Here is a 27,813-nt window from a genome sequence, read left to right as displayed (position 1 = left end):
TTGCTCCATAAGACGCACTTGGCCATAAGACGCACCTAGTTTCTAGAGGGGAATGCAAGAAAAAAATATTCAGTATGCATCCCAGGCTCTGCTCAGCGCTCCATTTGAGGAGCCACTTGCAGCGTGTGTGCGGCGCTTGCAGCCTTTTCCCCGAGGAGGGAGAAGGGGCAGAAGCTAGAACAGCAAGAGGGAGCGCTGCGCAGAGATCCCTCTTGCTGTTCTGGCTTCTGGGATAGCCGCGCAGCCTGCATTCGCTCCATAAGACGCACACACATTTCCCCTTACTTTTTAGGAGGGAAAAAGTGCGTCTTATAGAGCAAAAAATAGGGTGATTAAAATAAAATAATTGCCCAGAGCGACCTTTCCTCACCTGCTTGCCTTTGTCTCCCTGCAGAACTATGCTGCCATGAAGCTGGTGAAGCCCTTCAGCTGAACGTGGGCCAGGGAGGAGAAAGAGCTGCTGGGAAGGAGCTGGAGGACCCGCTGAGATCCCCGGACGATGGCGCCTTTCCAAAGTCACGGCCCGACCTCTGCCACACTGTGCAAAGGGGGAAAGGAATTGGTGGCGCCTCCTGGCCGAAACTGCTCTCTTTCAGACACACACACACACACACACACACACACACACACAACCCCTCCCTCCCTACTTTTCCAACCCTGCGACTGCTGCTCAGGTGACTGAACTGGTATACCAAAGCTGGCCTTTCCCCAACCCTCTGCAGGCTTGTTTTCTGTACAGTGGTACCTCCGGTTATGAACGGGATCCGTTCCGGAGGCCCATTCGCAACATGAAAAGAACGCAACCCGCAGCGGCGCATCTGCGCACATGCGGGTCGCGATTTGCTGCTTCTGGTCATGCGTATGATGTCGTTTTGTGCATCTGCGCATGCGCGAGCAGCAAAACCCGGAAGTAACCCGTTCTGGTACTTCCGGGTCGCCGCAGGACGTAACCTGAAAGAACGTAACATGAAGCGGATGTAACATGAGGTATGACTGTATAGAGATGCTGAAAGAGTTTCCTTGAGACTTCCCTTGGACACCGGGACAAGAAAATGGTCGCTTCTTGCCCAACGGTAGCTGTCCCAAGAGGAGAGCTGGATCCTCGCATGAGACTTCCTCTTCCGGCATCGGCAAGGTGCACGAAGCCTCTTGGAAACGGAAAAGCATGGTCCAGTGGGTTTTTAGGATCCAGACCCCGGAATCCTCCACACCTCATAATCCAGATACTCCCCAGCGTTCTTGCTTACCAGGAGCAGGGTCCTGTTTCACAATCCCTCCCCCTGAAAAAAACTCTACGTTGGTTTGGTCGCTTTCCGGGATGCCTTATGCAAATATTCGTGTGAGTTTCTTCTTCAAGTCTCAGCCCCTTTCTCCACTCTCCGGGATCTCTAGGGCTGAAATCTCTGGGGCACCCACCTCTTGTGCCTGGGTCAATGCAAGCACTCAAACAGAGGGCCACCATTTCATACACTGTGACACTTAAAGTATATTTTGCACTGTTGGCTAAAGATTGGAGGGCGGCGACATTTTTCTTTGGAACAGATACCCTATTAGTTAAAAAAATTGTTTGTAAAAAAGGCTTGGAAAGAATGAATGATCAGAGCAGATGGAGAAGATCCATGTGTAATGAGAATTGGGGTGTGTATTATTTCACCTGTGAACTGTTTGACAGCACCCAAAATCCTGTGCTCATAACCAGGGATTCAATTTTGTTTTAATTTTAATGAGAAACTATCCAATGCACACTTTCTGATCTGCAAATTGAAGCACACCTATTCTTTGAAATTCGAACTTCTCTGAGTTTTGCCGGTCAATTTCCCAGCCAAATTGTGTGCACAAAATGCCATATATTAGGAAGTGTGCATTAAAAATGCAGACAATGGTGAAACTGGCATACAAAAATGCATTATGCTGGAGAAAATTGCTTTGCAAAAATGTGTACATTAGTCAAAATTGCATACAAAAATGTGTACATCAGGAGGAACTAAAATGCCCATGAGTGCTTTTCTAAGAAATAGCAAATTGTTGCCAAAATGTGGAGAACTAAATTTAAGATCAGAAAAAAGAGGAAACCATAGAAACTTAAGCAGACAGATTTGTCTATCTATCCCGTGTCTAATTAATTCCACAATTGTCACAGGCAACCAAATTGTTCAAATTCTGATAAGATAAATCAGACCGTTACAGAATTCAGGGAGCAGAAATAAATTTGGAGGACCATCTGGGTGGATGTTCTCCTGCTGCGGCTTCATTCCATGTTCTTGTACCAACCCCATGCACTTCTGCAGGGCTTGAGCAGGAGAACTTCTCACTGGATGGTGCTCTTGAGAAGCAGGTGATCAGGGTTAAAATTCACCAAGTTTAGACTGACTTCCAAACATTTCAAAAATAAGTACAGTACTGGGCGATTTATTTTGGACAGCATTTGCAAAGACCTTGCGACGGGGCTGAAGACAGAGGCTGCTCCCCCCCCCCTTTAATGCAAAGTTGTCAAGTTTCAAAATGTGAAGAGATTGAAAACGTTGCCAGGTTTCACACTGGTGAGAAATGCTTTTTTCAGATCTGCCCTCTGGCAGCTGGACCTGCCACAGCTGTTGACTGATGGCAGGCTGGACTAAGTTATTATTGGGCTGCAAAGAAGAACACTCTCTCTCTCTCTCTCTCTCTCTCTCTCTCTCTCTCTCTCTCACACACACACACACACACAATTCTTTTTATTTTTATTTTTTCTAGCAACTCCTGACACGCTTCCAATCTGCCTCTGCCCGCTTTCCAGTCCAAAGCCTGGACCTCCCATCAACCGACCTACTTTGGCCAGCCTAATGTGGCTGTTCCCTCATTAGCAAATCTGCAAAAACTAGAATGGCAGATTTTCATTGCTTTGCCAAGCAAGCCTTTGCCTGTCTGCTCAGAAGCAAACCCCTCTGAATCCCACAGGACTTACTCTGAGAAAAGTGTGCTTAGGATCACAGCCATAACCATGTAAATTAATGGAGAACCTTTTGGTCAACTGGGCTGCCAATTTCAAGACAAGCTGCGATTGTTTTTTCTCTCATGCAAGTGTTTTCTGAATGCTGTGCCTTCTCTGGGGGCTGGAAGTTTGCTTCCCCGCCCTCCAGAACAATTGTTTTTACTTCTTATGCAAATATGTGTAGATTTAATCAGTGCTTTCACCTCTTAGCAACTGAGCAATTTAAGTGGCTTACAAATTATTTCACTGGTTGGCAGCCAGGGATGGGGCAGAAATGCAATCAGGTTCATGTTTAAAAGCGAACCTACCGAATTCTCACTTTCTGAAACAAGAAGGGAATCGAAATGCTGTCATCCGTCGAAATTCGCTCTTTTCTGAATTTTGCAATGCAGTTCTCCAGTCTCAGACGAGGCAACTAAAAATGTGTACGTTTGTGAAAGTAATATGAAAAGATTCATTATGTAAGGGGGGGATTGCTTTGCAGGAATGTTTGTGTTAGGCAAAATTGTGCCCCCCCCCCAAATTGAGATTGTTAGAAGAAATTTACGCTAAAATATTGACGGATGTTCATGAGGACTTGGAACTTCAGAGTGAAAAATTAGGAGCCAAGAGAAATTTGCCCATCCCTAGCAATGGTCCCACCAAATGACAACCCTTCAGCAGTTGGGGAGATGCTTCTGCTGACAGTGGCCTACATGAGTCCTCTTGGACAACCAACCCATGCAGAGGCGTTTAGACTCTGATTTTGCATAACCTCAACAGACCCCTGCGACCCACCCCTTGCTTGCTCAAAGGGTTTATTCTGTTTCCTGGCCTGGGTGCTGAGGCCCAAAAGGCAGGCTAGGCTTCCTGTCCCATCCAGAGGGAGCGAGCCCCAATCCGTTTTGCATTTTATTTTATTATTTTATGCAATATTATGGAGCACCTTCTGCAGGCCTGATCTTTGCTGCAGCTGAGACAAACCAGAAGGCACATATAAAACTGCTTCAGAGCCGCTCCAGAGCTCAGGGCTCTTTGAAAGGGAGGTGGCTGGGAGTTTTCTGTATCACCTGTATTTGCCTTGGAAGCAATATCGCAATTGCATTGCGGTTACCAGTGAAATCCTATTAAACCTCCCGCATGCCTCTGGTGTTTTATTTTCCAGAACATGAAGCTCAGGGGTGTGGGAGTGGGGTGGGGTGTTTATAGCTCTCCCATCTCCCCCCAACCCAACCCCCCAAAACACGTGGAGAGCCATTGCATCTGATGCCACTTAGCAGGGAATCAAATGGAGGTGTGTCGCCATCTTGTTTATCTCCATTGCACTGGGTGAAGAAGGTGAGATGGCTCAGGATTCTTTGCTTTCAACTGCCAGCAGCTCTCCTGGTAGGTTCCCCGCACATTTTGCAAGAGTAACTGTGGGACAGCAGGTCCTCTGCGTGCAAAAAATAAAACAAAGCCCAAATCCAGTCCTTCTGGATTAGACTAAGGTGGGTCCACCAAGTCTTGGGTTTAAGCACAGTGAAGCAGATGCCAAGTTGCCAAGCAAGGCGTGGCAGGGATGGTCCTTCCAGGCTGCTTTGTCCCTGGTTGGCATCTGGTACCCAGAGGCACTGCTCAAGTTGTAAGGGGGTGAGCAATGTCTAGGCAACATGATGACCATGTACATAAGCAATGGACAATCTTTTATAGAATTCCTTCAAACCATAACAAGTACAATATGAAATCTTTAATCTCAAAGTCTCTGGAAATCTTTAAATGAAGTGAGGTACCAGATGAAAGACAATAAAATTATTTGTAAAGTGATATGTGCATGCAGGCCATCATCTGTAAAAAATTATTTTCAGTTGATGAAGCAATTCTCTATCCTCCCACCACACTGACGAAGAATTCTAGGAAACAGTAGTCAATATCCGGAATCACTGTTCAGTGTTGGACATCATATTTGCTGAATACACAAAGCTTCACAGCTTGTCTTTCATCATACAAAGTCCAGCTGCAGGGCTTTTCTTATGTGCTCAGGAGAGTAAGTGGGAACAGTGATTCAGCAGGGATAGTAGTATTGGAAAGGTGGGGTATAAATCTGTATCATAAATAAGTGGGAATCAGCCTAGAGGTAGGTCTGTGTCATCGTTCCCACCCACCATCTCCACTTCTGGGAATTATTCAGAGCTTTGTGGAAATCCTATTTTGGCTATCCTGGCTCCTAGCCATTAAGAGACCCACCCTCGTCCCTTGATGGCCGTCGAAGCCATTTTCGTGGCAACCACTGCATGATGTGATGGAGGACTCCCTTTTGTCTCTTCTGGAGAGTCTTCTGAGATAGACCTTCCACAGTCACTGTCGTTACAGTAAGAGCTGATTGACTGTGGAATGGTCTCCCTTGGGAAAATGGTGGAGGTTTTTAAGCAGAGGTTAGATGTCCATCTGCCAAGCTTGATTCCTGCATTGCAGGGGACTGGCCTGGATGATCCTTGTGGTCCCTCCCAACTCTCCAGCTCTATGAGCTCTCCTTATTAGTGCACCTGCGAGTTGCTGTTAGGAGGTGAAAAAGACTCTCCACCTGCTTTCTCCACCCGTTGCATCATTTTGCAAACCCAAGCTTGTGCTCTCGCTCTCTCCCCAGTGGGAGAGGAAGGGAGGCAGGTAATCCTCTGGCAAGGTCGGTCTCCAAGAAGGCAGCCACGTTGCTGCACACTTCTTGACTTTATGTTGGAATCATTTCAGACCCACCGTGGAAGTGTGCCCCCGGCACCACCGCCAGGGAGATCTCCTGCCAGGAACCCTCTGATGGCCTCCAACACCATCTTCCTGGCTGCTTTCCCATACCTCTCCCATCACGTAATCGCCATGGGCCCGTCTGAGCCGAGCTTTGCTCGTAATGCTTTTTGCAGGATGCCCCTTGAAAAGATCAACCCACGAGATGGTTGGATTTCCCCCATCAGGCTGGTTCTGTCCCAAAAATTCCGGATGGGCTGCAACCGAGACAAGAACATACCAGAATGAAAAGTCATTTCAAAACAAACCAGTCTCCTTCCTTGGAGGTTTCTAAGCAGCGGTTGGCCGGCCGTCTGTTGAAGATTCTTTAGCTGGGATTCTGGCATTGTAGGGGGTTGACTAGATGGCCCTTGAGGTCTCTTCTGATTGTGCAATTCTATGATCGTATGAACCTAAAGACCATGAGCCTACTGAGTGGTAGAGAGTGGGAACAGTCCTCTCAGGGGGCAGGAGGAGATGAGATGGTTATAGGAGCCGAGAGAAGGAGAAATGAAAACAAGAAAGTTGAGGATGAGGGGAGAGAAGCCATCTATGTAGCATTTGGGGCCTTCCCCACAAGGAGTTTAGTGCACATGGGATCTCTATGCTTTGTTCACGCATTTTATATGGGGCCTCCACACCCAATCATTATCCTCCTGTATTTTCTGGGTGGTTCCTCCATCTTCTCCCAAGCTATAGACTGACTTTTCCAAAAGAATAAAATAGTAAGGCAATCTCTGGACAAGGCTCACCTGACCACTCTAGTTCATACCTTGGTAACTTCAAGGCTGGATTACTGCAATGCACTCCATGTGGGGCTGCCCTTGGGTCTGGTCTGGAGGTTTCAGCTAGTGCAGGATGTTGTGGCTAGACTGGCGATGAAAACAGATGACCGCCAACACTTGACCCCAGTGTTAAAAGACCTGCCCTGCCTTCCTGTCTCCTACCAAGCCAGGTTCAAGGCTCATGGACGGGTGTACAAAACCCTGAATATCTTAGGGCCTTGCTCCCGACACTCCAAGTCCCTATTAGCCTGAAGTGTGGCATCTGTGTTGTAGAATTTCCAACTCTATGGAACTTCCTTCTATGACTAGACAACAACAGCAACAATGCAGCGAGTGCCTTGATTGCAGAAAGTGGGGAGGAATTAAAGAACCTTTTAATGAGGGTGAAAGAGGAGAGCGCAAAATATGGTCTGAAGCTCAACATCAAAAAAACGAAGATCATGGCCACTGGGCCCATCACCTCCTGGCAAATAGAAGGGGAAGAAATGGAGGCAGTGAGAGATTTTACTTTCTTGGGTTCCATGATCACTGCAGGTGGTGACAGCAGCCACGAAATTAAAAGACGCCTGCTTCTTAGGAGAAAAGCAATGACAAACCTAGACAGCATCTTAAAAAGCAGAGACATCACCTTGCCAACAAAGGTCCGTATAATTAAAGCTATGGCTTTCCCAGTAGTGATGTATGGAAGTGAGAGCTGGACCATCAAGAAGGCTGATCACCGAAGAATGGATGCTTTTGAATTCTGGTGCTGGAGGAGACTCTGGAGAGTCCCATGGGCTGCAAGAAGATCAAACCTCTCCATTCTGAAGGAAATCAGCCCTGAGTGCTCACTGGAAGGACAGATCCTGAAGCTGAGGCTCCAAGACTTTGGCCACCTCATGAGAAGAGAAGACTCCCTGGAAAAGACCCTGATGTTGGGAAAGATGGAGGGCACAAGGAGAATGGGACGACAGAGGACGAGATGGTTGGACAGTGTTCTCGAAGCTACAAACATGAGTCTGACCAAACTGCGGGAGGCAGTGGAAGACAGGAGTGCGTGGCGTGCTCTGGTCCAGGGGGTCACGAAGAGGCGGACATGACTAAACGACTAAACAACAACAACAATGCAGTGAGTGGGTGAGGGGAGATACCAAATGAGAAGGACACACAGGGGGAGGTTTACTTATTTATTTTGTGATGGCAGCAGACGTTGCTGAGATTTGCATCCCCCTCCCTTGCGCTTTCGTTCCTGCCTGGTCTGTCTGCACATCTGCACATGCGAGCACATAAGCGCACCAGGAAAAGGCCTACGAAGTGCCGCCGGGGCCCGGAGCGCTGTCTCTCGTGTGCGCATAAAAGTTAATTGCAGAATGTTCCACTGCTTAGCGAAGTTTGTGATGCTTGTTTTCATATTATTTCCTTGGTCTTTAACTCTTGTGTTGTGCGTAATTGAAGGCTGGAATTATGGAGTGTGCCAGCTGCCCGTAGGGGAGGCCACAACAACATACCTTTGTGTTCCTGCGCGGTGTCGGTTCGGCCTGGCGAGGCGGAGGGCTGCCAGGATTAGACGCTGGCCGGCTGCCACACCGCAAGCAAGATGAACTCTTGTAACCCCAAGTAGCAGACTCCCGGGCTTCATGCGCCTGAGGTCCCCCCCCCCCATTTATTTGCTGCATTAACTGGTCTCTTTGCAAAGTGGAAAATATCACCTTTTATCTTTTGCAAATAACCACCAACACCAACATGTCAATGGTTGGAAAGTTGTCACTGAGATGTTCGTGTTACGCAGAGTGTCTGGGGCAACCCAGCCAGATGGGTGGAGTAGAGATAATATAATTGATTAAAGTACAATTATATTTATACCTTAATCGGGGAGGGGGGGTCATATTTCTCTCCATGGTGTGGGAAAGGAGTCTTTTAGGACATGACCTGAAATGTTAGAAAGGAAGTCCCACCAAACTGAACATAAATGCTATGAAAGTTCCTTTCTTTTCACAATTTGAAGTGCATGTGTTATCTTTTGGTAGGTAGATAGATAGATAGATAGATAGATAGATAGACAGACAGATAATTAAGAATTAATTACTGGTATTACAAGCTCCCAAGCCAGGTCTGGGCTCATTTCATCTGAGTATTTTGAGCAGTGGGGTTACCCAGAGACCCTGCTCCCCAATCCTGACCCTTTGCCCTGAGCACATGTGGGGCTTTATCACCAGCTAACAGGGACCCTGGTGGGCTTGCCGTTGCCTTGATTGATTGATTGATTGATTGATTGATTGAATGAGTGCATTTTAAAAAATATACCTATTCACTTTAAAAAAGAACAATCCTCAAAGCAGTTTACAAAAACCCAAAACATTAAAATTAAGCTAAATTAGTAAAACAGAAACCGGGCCAGATGGGCGTGGTGTTATTATGGTCTAAACAAAAGTGTTTTTAGCAGGTGCTTGGAAAGAGCACAGGAAAGGCGCCTTCTGATCTCAATAGGCAGGGAGTTCCAATGTCTCTCTGCTGCCACACTAAATGATCGAGTCCTTTCAAATGCAGAATGAGTAATATACGTGGCACCTCTATGAGTGCCACTTTGACCGATTGAAGGGGTCGATTGGCTGTGGGCTATGGCAAATTCACAGGGAAACGTTGTTAAGAACCCTATATACTAATAGTAGGGACGTGGGTGGTGCTGTGGTCTAAACCACTGAACCTCTTGGGCTTGCTGATCGGAAGGTCAGCGGTTCGAATCCCCGTGATGGGGTGAGCTCCCGTTGCTCAGTCCCTGCTCCTGCCAACCTGGCAGTTTGAAAGCACACCAGTGCAAGTAGATAAATAGGTACTGCTGTGGCGGGAAGGAAAACGGCGTTTCTGTGCACTCTGGTTTCCGTAATGGTGTTCCATTGCCCCAGTAGTGGTTTAGTCCTGCTGACCACACAACCTGGAAAGCTATTTGTATGCGATGGCCGGCTCCCTCAGCCTGAAAGCGAGATAAGCATCGCAACCCCATAGTCGCCTTTGACTGCATTTAACCGCCCAGGGATCCTTTACCTTTTACCTTATACTAATAGTAATGCCTTGAGCTTGGACTGGCACCCATTCAACAACCAGCGCAGATTTCTGGTGGGATGGAAATATCCCCTGGAAAGCTTCTGGGGAGAATGTTGGACTCAGCAAATATTTTGCGCCAAAATTACTTGCAAGGTGGGAGCAGAGCAGAGACTTGAGATCTTCTCCTGCAAGCGGGGACATCCTTGTCCCAGGAATGGCTCCAACTCCATTTAGCAGCAGCACCCCTTCCTTAGGATGAGGGGAGGGAGCCCAGTTCCCTGCCATGTGCTCCTCATGCTGAACATTGCAGGTTCATCTCCTGGCATCCCTGAAGGATCTTAGGTGGAAGGACCCCGGAGAGAGCTTTTGCTTAATGGAGCAAAGTAATGGCATTGCAGATGGCAGCACCCTATGATTATAGAATTGACAAATTGGAAGGGAACCCCAAGGCTCATCCAGACTAACCCCCTGCAATGTAGGAGTCACAATGGGGAGCGGCCGCCGAGACCATATAACACCGGTCCTGAGAGATCTTTATTGGCTCCCAATACGTTTCCATAGCGCCTGGGGTGGCCTGCCCCCTCTGCCCCCCCTTTGTACGCCCCTGGGACTAGTCCCTGCAGAAAAGCAGGGAGGCAGGAGATGCTCTCTTGAAACCCATAGCTACCCATATCCCAAGGGCATTGAAGAGGCCAATTGGCAGGTCTCTTTCCCAAAATGTTGCATTGGCTGCTCCCATGCTCCATAGATAGGAAATTATGCTACTGCCATGAAATGAAAGAAGAAATTTTGGGAGAACAGGCACCAAAGAAGTGACGTGTCAGGGAACTGCCATCAGTGCCGGAGGGAGAGAGCAAGATCCAGAGGGATTCCAGAGAGCGTCCCGGGATTGGGAGAGGCAGCCCATCTTCTGGGGAAGGGAATCAGCGTAGCACCAGTGGAGAAGGGGGGCAGATGGGGGAAGCGGCGAGGCGGTCCCATGACTCCTTGCTGGGGACAAGCGGGGAGAGTAGGAGTCCTCCACTGCCTATGCCCTCCTTGCGCAGAAGGCTTTCGCGCAGAGAGAGTAGGAGGAGACTAGGAGTCATAGAGCTTCTTTGCTGGAAGAAGTTTAAGAAACGCCCACTGACGGATTCTGCCAGTGATTGAGACAGCCACAGGTGAGTGGCTGTCCAGACAGAAAAGGTTCACTCAGGCAACCCAGCCAGGTGTTTGCACCGGCTTACGCACGAGCAACCCCTAGAACCATTACATGACGTGATAGAAGTTTGTTTTTAAAATCATGCGTGGCAGGGAGGCAGTGGATAGAGAGACATTTTGCTCCCTCTCACACAACACATCTGATAAAGAGGAAGGTTTGGAGATTCAGGACAGAGAAAAGCAAGTCCTTCTTCACGCAGCACAGAGTTAAACCATGGAACTCACCGCTGCAGGATGCAGGGATGGCCCCCAACAGGGATGACTTGGAAAGGGGATTTGACAAATTCCTAGAGGAGGAGAGGGCTTAATGGAGCCACAAGAGTATGGTTACCAGATGACCCTGTTTCCCGGGGCCAGTCCCCGGATTTACAAATCTGTCCCCAGACAAAATCTGTCCCCGGAATGTTCCCGGATTTCATTTAATGTCCCCAGATTTATATTTCAAGTTTTGCAGATTTATTAGTAGGGAATGAATGTTGCGTGATGGGTTCAACGGCACAAGATACATCATATGGGGACTTCTGGCGAGGCAAAATGGCGGGCGCCATGGCAGCAAACAGCTCCTGAAGCCAGCCAGAGCCAACTGCACTACCAGGCTGGCTCCGGACTGCTGATACTGCTGCCACCGCCACCACTGCCAAGGGGGAACCAGGGACGCCCGGCGCGTCAACTGGGGGAACCACTGACACCCCAAGACCCAAATCGAGCCGGGAGCAAGAGCGCCCGGCCACCTGGCCAACTGCCCAGTGGCACTCTGGGGCCAGGAAAACCCCAGAGATGACTCAGGGAGAAGGAAGAGAGGGGAAGGAAGTGAGAGAAAGAGGAAGGAGAAAAAAGAGGGGAGCCCTGACTTTGCCACGCTGCTGCCACCACTGAGGAGAAAAGGTAGGAGAGCACCAGGAGGGCAAGGACACGTGGCCGAGCCCAGGCCCGACCTGAGCCTACTGCATGGTGGCTAGCGCTCCAAGAAAGCAGTCCGGGGCCCAGAGGAGGGCTGCGTGACAGAGGAGACCACAGAAGAGAAGATATTGTTGTTGTTTAGTTGTGTCCAACTCTTCGTGACCTCCTGGACCAGAGCATGCCAGGCACTCCTGTCTTCCACTGCCTCCCACAGTTTGGTCAAACTCATGCTGGTAGCTTCGAGAACACTGTCCCACCATCTCGTCCTCCGTCCTCCCCTTCTCCTTGTGCCCTCCATCTTTCCCAACATCAGGGTCTTCTCCAGGGAGTCTTCTCTTCTCATGAGGTGGCCAAAGTCTTGGAGCCTCAGCTTCAGGATCTGTCCCTCCAGTGAGCACTCAGGGCTGATTTCCTTCAGAATGGAGAGGTTGGATCTTCTTGCAGTCCATGGGACTCTCAAAAGCCTCCTCCAGCACCAGAATTCAAAAGCATCAATTCTTCAGCGATCAGCCTTCTTGATGGTCCAGCTCTCACTTCCATACATCACCACTGGGAAAACCATAGCTTTTACTATACGGACCTTTGTTGGCAAGGTGATTTGTCTGCTTTTTAAGATGCTTTTCAAAAAAAAAGAAAAGTGTCCCCAAATCCTGTGAAAAAAATCTGGCAACCTTACACAAGAGGGGAGAGGGCTCTTGTGTTCGAATCCCGCTTGCGGGTTTCCCACTGACTCTTCTTAGATTCTTAAATCTGACCAAAGGCCTTGCAATAGGGATGGAGATGGGGGGAAATCGATCAAGTCATTTCGCACATGTTCTATGGGGCAGTAGCTTCCCCTGCTCAAATTAGAAAGACAGAGCAGGAGTAGTGCGTCGGGGCTTTGCTAATTTGTAGGTTGTAATTTGCCATTTCTCCAGAGAAGGCACTTATTTTATGAGGTCTGGAACCGAACTGACAACAAACCGCAAATTGGGGGTGGGGAGAAAGAGGAGGCCGGCTGCGTGAGGAAGCAGGGAGGGGAGCCTGAAAATGGGAAACGTTATTCCATTTGCAGGAGGAGAAATTTTTTGGTTTCCTTGCCAAACAACAGCAGATAACTTTGGGGCTTGGCAGTTGGGAGACTGCGGGGAAATTTTTACACATTTGCATTCTCCCTTCACACGCTCGGAGTTTCTCATTTCATCTCAGGAGGGACCCTGGTTCTCCTCGCTTGGAAATTCACAGCTTTCCTTTTCGTCCCCAAAGCCGCTTATTTTCATAATTGAATTATACGGCTTAAGCCCATCATTCGGAGTATCATAGAGTTGGAAGGAACACCAGGGGACATCTAGTCCACCCCCTGCAGTGCAATCTTGCATCTCTAAAATCCTGATGCCTCGCTGTGACATCACTGGGGAACAATTTCCCCCCCCATTTTCTGTTGCATGAGATTTTTCAACTGTTCTTATATGTTCTTTCAATGCTGATTTCAAATCTGAAATCAATTTTTGTGTACATGCTATAGTTATCTTTCAATTTCAGACTTTTGCCGATATATCATATTTACACTGGGGATAAGTGGACGCTGACACGTTGATCTACCCTAACCACATGGTAATTGTTGTTTCGCAAACTTAATTTTTCTTTATTTTTATAGTTTTGTAACCTAAATATTGGTATTTTTCAGATCGGACCATGAACTCCTTTTCATATGGAGAAAGCCTGTGGGGGTTTTTTTGGGGGGGGGATTTTTTAAATTGAATTTTACATCATAATCACAACTAACAATATAATCACAAAATAAATTCCTGATTACTCCCTCCCCCACGACTTCCCCCAACTTCCCCTCCTGGTTTCTTACACATTCGTTTGTCCTGCTTGGTGTCTTATTATGTCCTTAACATTTTAACCTCATTTTTATATTTTCTATAACAAAAACAAAACAAAAGGTCATTCACTGTTAATAACTCATTCTCAAATCAGATTCTGTGCACAGATCTGTAGGCGCAGACCATCCCCCGATTCCATCTAGTTTGTTAAGAAAATTCCCAATCCCAGATCCGCAGGCGACTTTGGGTCATTTCTCTAAGGTAGTCTGCTGTAATGTTTTTATGTGTTTATATGCCTAGCGCACTTTTAAACTTAAAATCCCTTGTTGTATATTGTTTTAAATGTTTGTTTTGCTTTTGGGATTGTAGTTCCATTTGTGTTTCTCAAGCTGGTCTCTGACCGTAATAAATTTCATGTTCATTCTCGAATTGCCCCCCTTAAAAAACCAAATTGCCCCATGTTGGGAACCACGGGACTAGAGGGACACTGAGTGAGCACAGACGTCTGTTGCCTTCTGGATGGAAGCGTGCAGCCAGTTTGCCAGAATCCCATTTATTCCCATCATGTTCATAATAGTAAATAATAATAAAGCCACTTCCGAGCTAGGGAGGAGGTGGGGTTGTGGGCTTCACTCCCACCCCACTCTCGCGGGGCTGGCCTCAGCCCCACGATGACCCGGGGAATCCTCGGACGTGTCATCCCCGGGCCAGCCAATCGGCTGGGCCAGGGGGCGTGGCCTAGCCTCATTTAGGTCTGGCGCGGCCGAGGCTCTTCCTCTTTGCCGTGCAACTTCAGCCAGGTTTTCCCGTCCCGCCCACCCATTAGGCTAGGCTCTCCGACGATGCTATGGACTAAGGGAGCTGGGCATGTTTAGCCTGGAGAAGAGGAGGTTAAGGGGTGATATGATAACCATGTTGAAATATATAAAAGGATGTCACATAGAGGAGGGAGAAAGGTTGTTTTCTGCTGCTCCAGAGAAGCGGACACGGAGCAATGGATCCAAACTACAAGAAAGAAGATTCCACCTAAACATTCGGAAGAACTTCCTGACAGTAAGAGCTGTTTGACAGTGGAATTTGCTGCCAAGGAGTGTGGTGGAGTCTCCTTCTCTGGAGGTCTTTAAGCAGAGGCTTGACAACCATATGTCAGGAGTGCTCTGATGGTGTTTCCTGCTTGGCAGGGGGTTGGACTCGATGGCCCTTGTGGTCTCTTCCAACTCTATGATTCTATGACTCCGGTCAGTCGCCATCAAGGGGCCTGGTAGGATTTTTTCCATTTGGCAGATTGGCCCAGCCACTTGGTTTTCACCTACCTCATAGCAAGCCGTCACAACTCTGCGGCATTGGCGGTTAGGCATTGGTAGGGCTATTGTTCTATTGTTATGCAGATGATGGGGGGAAGGAAGCGCCATCACTTTCCCCAAACTAAGGGTAGTCCGGTAAAGGATTCCGGGGTGTGTGGCCTCATCCTGAGCCTAGGGAGGTGTGGGCCCTCGGCACCCCCCTAAGCGGTAACTCTGGGGGTAGCTCTTAGCTGACGTGCCTCAGCAGGACTCCCCCTATTGGTGGTTAACCCTTACTGGTTGAAACCGGTTAGTTGTAGGACCAATGCCTAAGAAAATACTGCTCAATTCCGGTAATCAATAAAGTTGTGGCCTAATTCGACCTATTACTCGAATTCTTGTGTCTCGTGTCTTTATTTCCAAGGGGGGAGGCGGGAACTCGCCACGCAATAAGAAGAAGACGGTCATAAGCAACTCCACAGGAAAGGAGCTCCTTTTAGAACATCTTGCCTGGCTGGAGAGGGGGATTTTAGTTAGGACTGTGACTGGGAAAGGTTAAAACACCCCCCCCCCAATGCAGTGGTGTGGTCCTGAATCGCGTACCTGCCACCATCTCACTTTGAGTGGGAAATCCTGGATCTGCAAAACCTGTTCCGGCTTCCGTTTTATATGCCCCCGGCATATAAGCCGCCGGCATGCGTCAAGAAGCCAGCTTTGCAACTGTACTTGCATATAGAAAAATTCTCCCCACCCCCCGTAGTATCTCTAGAATAGTGATTTCTACCAGAATAGTGATCACTGCTAGGTGGAAGTCACAAACTATACCTACAAAGGAGGAATGGATTTGTAAACTAAATGAATATTTCATTTTGGCAAAATTAACTGCTATAATAAAAAAAATCAGTCAAATCAAAAATTTAAAAAGGAGTGGAAATGTTTTGATGGCAAAATATTGCTGGGGAAAAAAGATACGCTAATATGCCTAGATTAAAATGTGAAGTACTGGATGGAGGAAAAATGAGTAAGGAACGATAATAAGAATATAGAGATGATTTGAGAAGATTGTAGAATGCAAAGATTGTTGTAAATTGTATAATGTGGAGGAAATGGAGTGGGGGTGGAGGGAAGTGGGAGGAAGAAGAAAAGAATAATATGATGGATTGAGGAAATATAAATGTAGATGTAAATGTATGGGGAGGAAATGGTGTTGGTTTTGGTACATCTGTATTGTAATGTAATATTTGAAAACCAATAAAAAAATGAAAGAAAGAAAGAAAGAAAGAAAGAAAGAAAGAAAGAAAGAAAGAAACCAGCTTTGAGAAACCAGGCACCATCTGGAAGAAAAACTTGGGGGTTATGGAATCACCGTTGGTGCCTCAAGTTGAATAAAGCCGTGGCGGAAACACATGACTGCCTGGTCCCTGCGCAACGAAGGTGGCATCTAGTTTGGCTCTGGGCTGCCTGGGATCAGTTCAGAAAGGTTTGGCCAATGAGGAGAGACGTGGGCAATGGCGTCCTGGAGGATCCTTAGCCCAGCAGACCTTTCCTTAGTGCCACTGAGCACCAGGTGCCCTGAAGCACAAGCCAGGATGCGTTCCTTGCCTGGGCAGACAGGTATGGTATTGAAGTGGGTGGGCAGTTGGGGTGAAGCATCTGCCCCAAAAATGTGGCCAGGAAATACTTTTGACTAAAGGGTGTGTTTTTTGTTTTGTTCTTGTTTTTATTATGTGTTTCATGTCTTTTGTTTTGCATGTTTATGTTGTGAACCGCCCTGCGATCTACAGGTGAAGGGCAGTATAGAAATTTAATAAATAATAATAAATCCACTCTTGTTAAGGCAAGCACCCTGAATTCCCTTCCTGCGTCCGCTTCCTTTCTTGTCCTCCTTCCTTCCTTCCTTCCTTCCTTCCTTCCTTCCTTCCTTCCTTCCCTCTTTCTTTCTTTCTTTCTTTCTTTCTTTCTTTCTTTCTTTCTTTCTTTCTTTCTTCTCTCTCTCTCCTCTCTCTCTCTTTCTCTCTTTCTTCTCAGCCCCCCTCCCGCCCCGCTATTTATAGAACAAAACCCGCAATCAAAGAATTTTTAAAACCTGTTAATTGTTTCCATCCAACAGGCTCCCCTGGAATAATAACTCTGGCCATCGCCCTGGTGGCCCGAGGCGTTTTCTTTGGCCCGGCCAACCAGGGCGCCTTCCAAGACGGAGCTGAGCCTCCCCGACACGTCAAGGAAAGTTCCATTCCGCCTTGCCGGGAGCCCCCCATAACAAGGCGCGGATGAAAGGGAGGAAGAGGAGCCCCCCTTCCCGCCTTCTCCCCCCCTCCAAATGTGAACGGCTAAAGGAGTGAGTCAGACTTTCCTCCCATAAAAAGGTTCCCGGCCACACATGACACGAATCGGCAAGCTAATTGCACCTCGAGGACTGCTGGGTCAAGCTCGCCTTGTTAACCTTGTCAAAATGACGGGGGCAGGGGGAGCCAGCTACTGTGCAGGGGGCTCAGGGAGAAAGAGGCGAGGGGGCGGAGAAGTCCCACCCGCCGGTTGGTTTCCCTCCCTTCATTTTTAGATTCATAGAATCAGGGAGGAGGAGGAGGAGGCAACAAACCTAGAATTGTAGAGTTCAACCTAGCAGTTTCAAAGCACATCAAAGTGCAAGTAGATGAATAGGTACCGCTCTGGCGGGAAGGTAAACAATGTTTCCGTGCACTGCTCTTATTCGCCAGAAGTGGCTCAGTCATGCTGGCCACATGACCCGGAAGCTGTACGCCAGCTCCCTCGGCCAATAAAGCGAGATGAGCGCTGCAACCCCAGAATCATCTGCGACTGGACTTAATGGTCAGGGGTCCCTTTACCTTTACCCCTGGGGACGCAGGTGGCACTGTGGGTTAAACCACAAAGCCTAGGACTTGCCGATCAGAAGGTCGGTGCTTCAAATCCCTGTGCCGGGGTGGGCTCCCGTTGCTCGGTCCCCGTTCCTGCCAACCTAGCAGTTCGAAAGCACGTCAAAGTGCAAGTAGATGAATAGCGGAACGGCAAACGGCATTTCCGTGCGCTGCTCTGGTTCTCAAGAAGCGGTTTTGTCATGCTGGCCACATGACACATCCACGACTGGACCTAATGGTCAGGGGTCCCTTTACCTTTACCCCTGGGGCCTTTCAGTCTAATCCCCTTCAATTCAGGAATCTCATCTCAAGCATCCAACCTCTGCTTAAAAACCTCCCAGAAAGGAGAGCCCACCAAATTCCAGGGGAGTCTAGATGATTCCCGGGGGTCTCTTGCAACGCTGAAATTCTGGGATTCTTTAGCCATGATTTTTGCATGACATGGGGTCGGACTGCCTGACCCTTGGATCCAGAATCAGAGCTCTCTGCAGCTCTGGGATCAGGCACAAGGGAAGCCCCACATATCCATCCTTTGGGTGAGTTGCTTTGAGCTGAGATGGATTTCGGGGAGTGCAGCCGGTTCGGTCGCACTGGGAGCTGAACCTCAGGGGGACGCCAAAATGAAGTTTTTGACTGGAGTGCAAGAGGCAGGGCACATGTGCTGGATTGGGGCGTTGCAGAGGGTGCCGCTGGAATTTGAGACCCCAAGGTCTGCCTCTGCTTTGAGACTGTTCTTGTGCAAAGCAACACACCAATGAAATAATGAATAATCCTAAGAACATACAGGTGAAACTAGAATATCGTGGGAAAGTTCATTTATTTCAGTACTTCAACTTAAAAGGTGAAACTAATATATGAGATAGACTCATGACCTGCAAAGCGAGATATGTCAAGCCTTTATTTGTTATCATTGTGATAATCATGGCGTACCACTGACGAAAACCCCAAATTAACAATCTCAGAAAATTAGAATATTAAATGAAATCAGCAAAACAAGGATTGCAAATAGAGCAAGATTGGACCTCTGAGAAGTAGAAGCATGCATATGTACTCAGTACTTGCTTTGGGCCCCTTTTGCATCCATTACTGCCTCAATGCAGCGTGGCATGGATGCTATCAGCCTGTGGCACTGCTGAGGTGTTATGGAAGACCAGGATGCTTCAATAGCAGCCTTCAGCTCTTCTGCATTGCTCGGTCTCATGCCTCTCATCTTTCTCTTGGCAATGCCCCATAGATTCTCTATAGGGTTCAGGTCAGGCGAGTTTGCTGGCCAATCAAGCACAGTAATCCCATGGGCATTGCACCAGGTTTTGGTACTTTTGGCAGTGTGGACAGATGCCAAAGTCCTGCTGGAAAATGAAGTCAGCATCCCCATAAAGCTCGTCTGTGGAAGGAAGCATGAAATGCTCCAAAATCTCCTGGTAGACGGCTGCGTTGACCCTGGACTTAATTAACAGTGGACCAACACCAGCTGATGACATGGCTCCCCAAATCTCTTTTCTGATGAGAGCAGCTTTTGCATCTCATTTGGAAACCAAGGACCCAGAGTCTGGAGGAAGAATGGGGAGGCACACAATGCCAGATGCTTGAAGTCCAATGTGAAGTTTCCACAGTCTGTGTTTATTTGTAGTAGATAGGTAGCCGTGTTGGTCTGCCATAGTCAAAATAAAAAAAATTCCTTCCAGTAGCACCTTAAAGACCAACTAAGTTAGTTCTTGGTATGAGCTTTCGTGTGCATGCACACTTCTTCAGATACACTGCTGTGGAGTCCCTTTTTGTGTAACACTTTTTTGGTGGTAGTTGGTGGTCGGTGTTCTGTTGGGAGGGTGGTTGTTGTTCTCCAGTGGGTTGAGAGGTGTTGTGTTGTGAAGTTGTTGTTTGTTCTGATTTGTCTTGTTGTTGTGTGTGTTGAAAATACTCCTTCAGGCGTAAACGGCGGAAAAATGCTTCCAAGTCCCCGTAGAACTGAATCATGTGTGGGGATTTGGCAGGGCAGAATGACAGTCCACGTGAAAGGACTGATTCCTCGGCTGGGCTGAGTGCTTGTTGTGAGAGATTGACAACATTGTTGATCTTGTTTTGATTAGTAGCCTGTAGCAGTGTATCTGAAGAAGTGTGCACTGAAGGAGTATTTTCACGAAAGCTCATACCAAGAACTAACTTAGTTGGTCTTTAAGGTGCTACTGGAAGGAATTTTTTTTATTGTGTTTATTTGGGGAGCCATGTCATCAGCTGGTGTTGGTCCACTGTGCTTCATTAAGTCCAGAGTTTCACCTGTAAATAATGTGGAGATTAACAGTTAGAGAAATGCTGGTCAAACAGGAAAAAACTTCCATGTGAGGGTAAACTGCCGTAAAAAGGCTCTCTCTGCATGTGTTGGGCAGGACTTAGGCCCAAAGGGGTATAAACTGCTAAATTTTAAAATATATATATAAAAAATGCCAGGCACCATCTGGTGAGACGTTCTCCTGTGCAAAGCCCATTGAAATGAGCTGTGGGCAAGAAGGCGAACCCAAGGACACTTAAAAACCAAATTACAAAGGCCCGGTGCTATGCGTATATTTATTCAAGGGGTTTATAAGCTCCGCTCTTGCAGCAAATCCTTCACCAAGCGTCTTGCAAGATTTTAAAATTCAATTCCATTTCGCGAAACCTTTCTAAAACTATATCGGCAGCAGCTGTAAACAAGGGCAGCACGAAAACCATGAATACTGTGCCGCCGTGTCGGCAGATCCCAGGAAAAGGCCCTCATTCATTTATCCTGCACCTGTCCATAAAGCTTTGCGTCCACGAAGGGCGGGTGCTCTGGAGATGAGCTTATGGGACCAAGGGGTTGGGGGGGGGTCTGAACGTTTATTGGGAACCACTGACCAGGGGTGTCGCAAAGGGGGTGCAGGGGGTGTCATGCCTGGGGGTTGTGACAACCCCCCCGGCAGATCAGCGTGGCAGCGCTCGCACCCCTGGTGTGCAGACTTTCATTATTGGTGTCAGGTGTGCGTGCAGGAGCCAGGCCCTGTGACCTGGACTGGGGCCTTCCTGAGTTTGTTCTGGAGAGGCAAGGTGCGGCCACACAGGTGAGGCCAATTGGTAACTCACAGCACCTGGTGGCAAGAGCCAGGAAGGGATATAAGGTCAGTATTTCCCTTCGGTTCTTTGCCACAGCAACATGTTCCCTGCCTTGCTGCGTTTGGCTCCTTGACTCCTTGCTTCCTGACCCTCAGACCCTTGGCTTCTTGACTCCCAGCTCTCTGACCTTCGGACTCTTGGCTTCCCAACTTCTGGCTTCTGAACTCCCGTTCCTGCTCCCACCCCGCCATCTTGCCCCCGGTCCCGACGTCCCCAGCCGGGACTTCGACCTCCCGTGAACCAGACTGTGACAATTGGTGCATTTGTTGTCGTGAAAATCTGCCTGCTGATTGTGCAAATACCCCCGGCGATCAGCCTGGCACTCCCCGTTGGGCGGTGCTCACATCCCCGTCGGGCAGTTTTATGCGGTTGGATTTTCAACCTTCCCTTTAAAAAAGCTCAATAACTCTCGGCAACATTCCCAAAAATTGCAACGTGGGGGTGTGCGTGACAAATTTTCCCCGACACTGGCTACCTGCTGACCTTGCTACGCCTCTGCCACTGACCTAGAAGCCAAGGCCCCTTCCCTTCCCCAAGACATGACCCGAGAGGCTTGGCATCCGAAGTGTGTTTGCAAGTGTGTGAACATAGCAGGGAGAAAGGCTCAGCTCTTTCAGATAGCAGCTGCTGTGACCTGATTTTGTGTTTTTGGCCGTTGAGACGGTGCACGGGCCTAAAGAAAACCAGGTGTCCCCTGCAGGTTTTTAAAGCATGATTTATACGAGAGTTGTGGGTTACAGCCGAGCGCGATATTGTTTCCAGGTTCTTAGGCATGGCTCGTAACTTTTTACTGCCTGTACCTTCCAGGTATTGTTCTGCTTTTCTTTCAAGCGGCAGAACCATTACATGGAAAGTAATCCAGGTCTGGGCCATTTGCCTTCCCCTCCAACCTTTGACCCCAAGTGCCCTGCCTTGGCGGAGGCAAGGGGCATAGAGGACCCTCGTGCCACTGGCAGAGAAGAAAGCACACTGGGGGTTGCAGGCCCAAGACAGCGGAAATTGCTTGATTCCATAGAATCATAGATTTGTGGAGCTTGGAAGGTTCTCCAGGGGTCAGGATTTGCAGCAAAAGAAACCCTAATGGAAAATGCAATCCCCAATGAAAGAAAGTCCATCACTTTCCCCAGGAATCTTACATCTTCTTTCCTGACTTGGGATGAGGGAGAAATTTGTTCAGGTCACATTTTTAAGGTGGGGCTGCCTAATTCATACAGTGGTACCTCGGTTTTTGAGCATATCAGAAACCAAACGTTTCAGTTTTCGACACATCTCCTCACCTAGATATGGAACATGCCCTTAAAGGTTGTTGTTGTTTAGTCATTTAGTCGTGTCCGACTCTTCGTGACCCCCTGGACCAGAGCACGCCAGGCCCTCCTGTCTTCCACTGCCTCCCTCATGTTTGTAGCTTCGAGAACACTGTCCCACCACCTCGTCCTCTGTCGTCCCCTTCTCCTTGTGCCCTCCATCTTTCCCAACATCAGGGTCTTTTCCAGGGAGTCTTCTCTTTCCATGAGGTGGCCAAAGTCTTGGAGCCTCAGCTTCACGATCTGTCCTTCCACTGAGCACTCAGGGCTGATTTCCTTCAGAATGAAGAGGTTTGATCTTCTTGCAGTCCATGGGACTTTCAAGAGTCTCCTCCAGCACCAGGATTCAAAAGCATCAATTCTTTGGCGATCAGCCTTCTTTATGGTCCAGCTCTCACTTCCATACATTTGCCTACCCATGATTTAAATAGAGGACATCGCAAGTGTGTAGCACACACCTGAGTCACACCCAAAGCTGGCACCTTTCTCCTGCCAAGCCCCTTGCTTTCTCTAGCCTGCTGCCACAGAAATGCCACAGGGTACCAGATGCGAGCAGAAGCTCAGCTTGGGGCAAAGACTCCCCCCCCCCAAGAAATGCTTCTCAACAGGGGCTGCTGCAGTGACGGGAACAAATGTTGCTTGTTTGCCCCTGACCTGCCGTAAAACCCGACATGGAAATAATGAAGGCATCCTGCAAATTAGTCACTCGAAATCACTCAAGCCATAAAATATTACGATCCCGAGAATGGGGAGGGAAGAGCTGGAGGGGAGAGGAATGAGAGAAAGCTAGAAAAATCCTCCTCCGTAGACAAATGGCTTTTCTGCTTGTATTAATGAGGGTCACGCAAGGGCAGAGAAACAATGTAAAAAAAAGAGAGAGAGAGCAAGCAAATGGTAAAGGGAAACTGGGGGTGGAGGGTGGGGCGAGAATGGATGGGGATGCAGGCAAGAGCAGAAAGGTGTAGCAAAGTTGGACTCTGAAAAAGCAAGGAAGGCTTCTCCATAATGCCGAAAATCACCAACATTTTTTTCAAAATTGGAAGAAAAACCAGCTTCTGCAATAACTGGGACCAGCAAAACAGCCTATTTCACTGAGAATGAGAAGCAGAGGACTGGAAGGCTGGGAAAATGAGAGGGTTTTTCTGGCTGTGCTGCAGATGCAGAAGAGGAAGAACAAGAGTTTGGATTTGATATCCCGCTTTATCACTACCCGAAGGAGTCTCAAAGCGGCTAACATTCTCCTTTCCCTTCCTCCCCCACAACAAACACTCTGTGAGGTGAGTGGGGCTGAGAGACTTCAGAGAAGTGTGACTAGCCCAAGGTCACCCAGCAGCTGCATGTGGAGGAGCGGGGAAGTGAACCCGGTTCACCAGATTACGAGTCCATCGCTCTTAACCACTACACCACACTGGCTGTACGCAAGATGTGGTGGAGGCTGAGGGTGCGCCACAAGCATGTTGTTGTTGTTGTTTAGTCGTTTAGTCATGTCCGACTCTTCGTGACCCCCTGGACCAGAGCACGCCAGGCACTCCTGTCTTCCACTGCCTCCCGCAGTTTGGTCAAACTCATGTTAGCAGCTTCGAGAACACTGTCCCACCATCTTGTCCTCTGTCGTCCCCTTCTCCTTGCGCCCTCCATCTTTCCCAACATCAGGGTCTTTTCCAGGGAGTCTTCTCTTCTCATGAGGTGGCCAAAGTCTTCGTGCCTCAGCTTCAGGATCTGTCCTTCCAGTGAGCACTCAGGGCTGATTTCCTTCAGAATGGAGAGGTTTGTTCTTCTTGCAGTCCATGGGACTCTCCAGAGTCTCCTCCAGCACCAGAATTCAAAAGCACCAATTCTTCGGAGATCAACCTTCTTTATGGTCCAGCTCTCACTCAAGCACGTTACTTCCCCCAAAAGGTGCATTTGGAGAAGGAAACAGCACTGCATGCAGCACAACTGTTGACAGGACGGAGCCCCCGGTATTTTGGGGGGAGCAGGACCAGCGTCCCAGGCAGAGAGCCATTCCCTGGCTATTCAGCTGCAACTTTTCACAAGCTGTGGCTTTCAGGGGGTGCAGAAGGGGGCGAAGGCCAGCCCCCAATTGCTCGACTGCCTCCTACAATTAAAAGGAAAAAGTGGCTGGGGGTTTATCCAGCGGTTGATGCAGGCCGAGGTTCACCAGGTGCCTCCTGCCCCCTTGATGCCCACCCCGGCCAATTTCCCTTGGAGATGCATTTCTGGGTGGCAGGAGCCAGAAGATGGCAAACAGGCCTCCAGAGGGCTAGGGACAGGCCAGCATCTGCCAGCTGTACCCACAGGCAAGGCTGCTTCCAATGGCAGGCTGAAGGCTCCCCGATTAGCTCTGCCTTCTTGAGACTCTGCGGGGAAGTTGGCCAATGGCCACCTTGACCAACGACAGCAAATAATGATGCTAATGATCTTTCGTCAGGAGGCGGTGGAGGAGGAAGAAGCAGCCAAGAGATGGCCACCACTTAAGGTCCACCCACTTTAGTTGTAGTATGGGAGGAGAAAACACATAACTCCTCATAGGAAATAACGAAGTGACTCTCCTATGTGAAAGGTTTGCAGCATTGGGGACTAGAGAAACAGCATGAGACCACATAACACTGGTCTTGAAAGACCTACATTGGCTCCCAGTACGTTTCTGAGCACAATTCAAAGTGCTGGTGCTGACCTTTAAAGCCCTAAACGGCCTCAGTCCAGTATACCTGAAGGAGCGTCTCCACCACATCGTTCAGCCCGGACACTGAGGTCCAGCTCCGAGGGCCTTCTGGTGGTTCCGTCCCTGCAAGAAGTGAGGTTACAGGGAACCAGGCAGAGAGCCTTCTTGGTGGTGGCTCCCGTCCTGTGAAACACCCTCCCATCACATGCCAAGGAAACAGGCAACTATTTGACTTTTAGAAGACATCTGAAGGCAGCCCTGTTTAGGGAAGTTTTTAATGATTCGTGTTTTAATGTATTTTTAATATTTTGTTGGGAGCTGCCCAGAGTGGCTGAGGAAATCCAGCCAGAAGGTGGGTGGGGTTAGAAATAGTAAATAATAATAATAATAATAATAATAATAATAATAATAATAATAAAGATAGGGGGTTGTCCCAGACAAACGCAACCTCCATCAGAAGTCTTGATTTCGCCAAATTAACTTCAATGAATTTTAAGATTTTCCACACACAAAAAGCTCAATAACTTTGCCCCCCCCCCCAAGGCTCAACAATGTTTGTGTTGGGATTTTCACTTCTGTAAGTTTGGCAACCCTATAGAGGCGGCATGAGAGAAGTTTGTAAACTGATGCGCTGCATGGAGAAAGCAGATGGAGAATAGTTTTTCATTCCCCATTGTAACGCTATAAGTCACAGGGGCAGATCTATTATGAAGGTAATGTAGCTTAAGCTTCAGTGCTCCAAATCTGGGGGGGGGGGGGGCAGATGCAACTTTAGTTCACATTGCTTAAAATTTTTAGGTCTAGGAGACCCAGTTTGAGTTGGACGATGCACACTGATTTTGGGGGTATGTATTTCAACAATCCCAAAGTTTGAGAGTCAGTAGCCCAGATGTTGTAAAAGTCGTGGAGAAACCCCATTGAAGAAGATAACAGGGACTCCCCAGACCTTATTGCTGGTTGCGACGCCCCCCCCCTCCCGGGACAGTTCAGGCTTCAGGGCCCCCAAAATGTAGGTCCTTCACTGAGAACTCCTGGGCATCCCATGAAGCTCAATGTCGGAAGATTCAGAACAGATAAAAGAAATAACATTTTAAAAAATATATTATTAAATTTCATGAAAAAAGTAAAATTTCCACATATACACTCCAACACACATAATTTTGCCTTTTGATTTGTTGACTTTCCGTCCCATTTTCCATAGGGATTTTGTTTTCTCTCCCTTTGCTGCACCTGATCTTCTATCAAGTCACAGCAATATTGCAGTAAGTCCTAATTCTGTCTGTTGCTCGTACTCCAAATCCTGCTGGCAAATTCATCAAACTAGAATATTTCTTTAAATAGTCTGAAGAAAGGCTTCTGTTCTTCCACAAAACTGTCAAAAAGAAAGGGCTTTTTCGTGCAGCTAAACTGTGGAACTCTCTCCCTCAAGAGGCAATGATGGCTCTGAAATTGGATTCTCTCATGTTGCCTTTCACTTGCCTTTTCACAGCCATTATGTCAATGACACGCTGCAGAATTAACTGACGAGAAACAGGCCCACCCAGAGAACCACATTCTGCATCGCTGGCAGAAAGTCCCATGTACAACTGCTACATCTCCAGCACCTCCCACTGGAAACCCTGGAGGGTCATTGCTACCAGTCAGTGTGGACAATATTGAACTAGATGGACCTCAATGGTTTGGCGCAGTATAAGGCAGCTTCCTCTGTTCCTGTGCACAAAGATTTGTCTGCAAATCTGGTCTGCTCTCCTGGTTCTCCAGCCACAGCCCCATGGTTTCTGGGTCATGCACATTGCGATGATGCTGGAGAGGGTATGTTGGAGGTGCAGCTTTGCAGAACCCCAGATGTGGGATGTAACCCATTGGAGCAGTCAAATGCAACATTCCTTATTTCCCTAGCGTGGGCACAGGCAGGGGGACATCCAGGCAGTGTAACTTCCTGTTCCACTGGTCTGGAGCATCCTTCTCTCTGCATGTGACCTGGGAGATGGGCATGGCCCTGGCCTGAGCCAAGACACAGCCATTCTCTCTCTCTTGCTCTGATCTCTTGCTTGCTGCTCTCCTGCAGCCATTTTGTTCTCTCAGTGTAATTTTGCTGTCTGCTGGCTCCCAGATGAACTCACAGATTGTTATGTAAGTCCTAAGTAAAGACTGACTTTTAGGATCAAATTGTGAACTGAAATGTGAGTAAACCTCTTGATACTTTCAAGGAAAGGCTCTTGTGCCTTTATTCCTTTGAGAGGGATAAAAGGGGGCACCAGGAATAATCCATCTGGGCCAGCCAGATTGGATTACTTAACTAAAAAGATTCAAACAAATCTGCCAACCAGCTTCCAGCTCTATTGAGGGGAATTTGCTCTGCTATATCACTCACTAGCATGAGTGAAGGAAGGATAATACTTAATCAATATATCCTTTCCTACTATCCTTAACATTCCCACACCAGACACCTGCACCCCGGAAAGCCCATCACGCAGAAGTGGCACCCTTTGTCTGCACAATCTGAATTTCCACCCAACCCTTCATGCGCCAGCCATCTGCACATCGAGGAGCTCCCAGCATTTTTGTTTTTTTTTGTTTTCCACCCAACGCAGGCCTCCATCAGGAGCTGAGCGGTTTCAGGTGCTCGCCCCGTCCTTAATCCAAGATTTTCCTTTCCACATAAACAGCTGCTCTAACCTCTCCCTCATCCAGAACGAGAAAAGGCTGAACCTTTCCAAAAGGGTTCTGCAGTTTGTGTGCGACGCCGGCAAGCAGACGCCTCGCATTAGGCTGGAGGGGGCGTCCAAGATGCTGCGAGGGGATGAAAGCGGTGCTTCAACCAGCCTGGATGGGGAAAGGATTGGACGGGGGTCTGTGGATTCAGAAGGGAAGGAGAGATGGGCTCCGGCACTCCTCTGATTTCACACCTAGCTTCTCGACATTATAACGGAATCTCCCTGCTTTTCTGAGAACCTCGCAGGCTTCCCTTCCAGCGAGGAAGACGTCTGCGATGCACACATGGGATTCATTAGCCTAAAAATGCAGACAACCTGAGAAATGGTGCTTGGGTTTCAGGGTGTGCCACCCCTCCTTGGCCCTGAGGGGCTGATCTTAAAGGGTATAAATATGTGACAGGAGGTTCCTTTGGCCTTGGCA

The 27,813-nt window shown here is 48.3% G+C and overlaps 1 protein-coding gene and 1 long non-coding RNA gene across 10 annotated transcripts in view; one reads left to right on the top strand and one right to left on the bottom strand.

The window, feature by feature from the left end:
• Nucleotides 1-4,087, top strand: part of DYSF (dysferlin) — a 195,327-nt gene extending 191,240 nt beyond the window's left edge. For all 9 annotated transcript variants that reach the window (XM_083520415.1, XM_083520413.1, XM_083520411.1 and 6 more), the window contains one exon: nt 395-4,087. In XM_083520415.1, coding sequence (XP_083376541.1) covers nt 395-433 — 39 coding nt within the window. In that variant the 3' untranslated portion in view covers nt 434-4,087. The remainder of the gene's footprint in view (nt 1-394) is intronic.
• Nucleotides 1-27,813, bottom strand: part of LOC310686051 — a 424,340-nt gene that overhangs the window by 336,009 nt on the left and 60,518 nt on the right. The window lies entirely within an intron of this gene.

Source organism: Podarcis liolepis (assembly GCF_965112155.1).
Source record: "Podarcis liolepis genome assembly, chromosome: 9".
NCBI lineage: Eukaryota > Metazoa > Chordata > Lepidosauria > Squamata > Lacertidae > Podarcis > Podarcis liolepis.
Note: the sequence above shows the minus strand (reverse complement) of the source record. Positions and strands in the feature narration are given on the sequence as shown.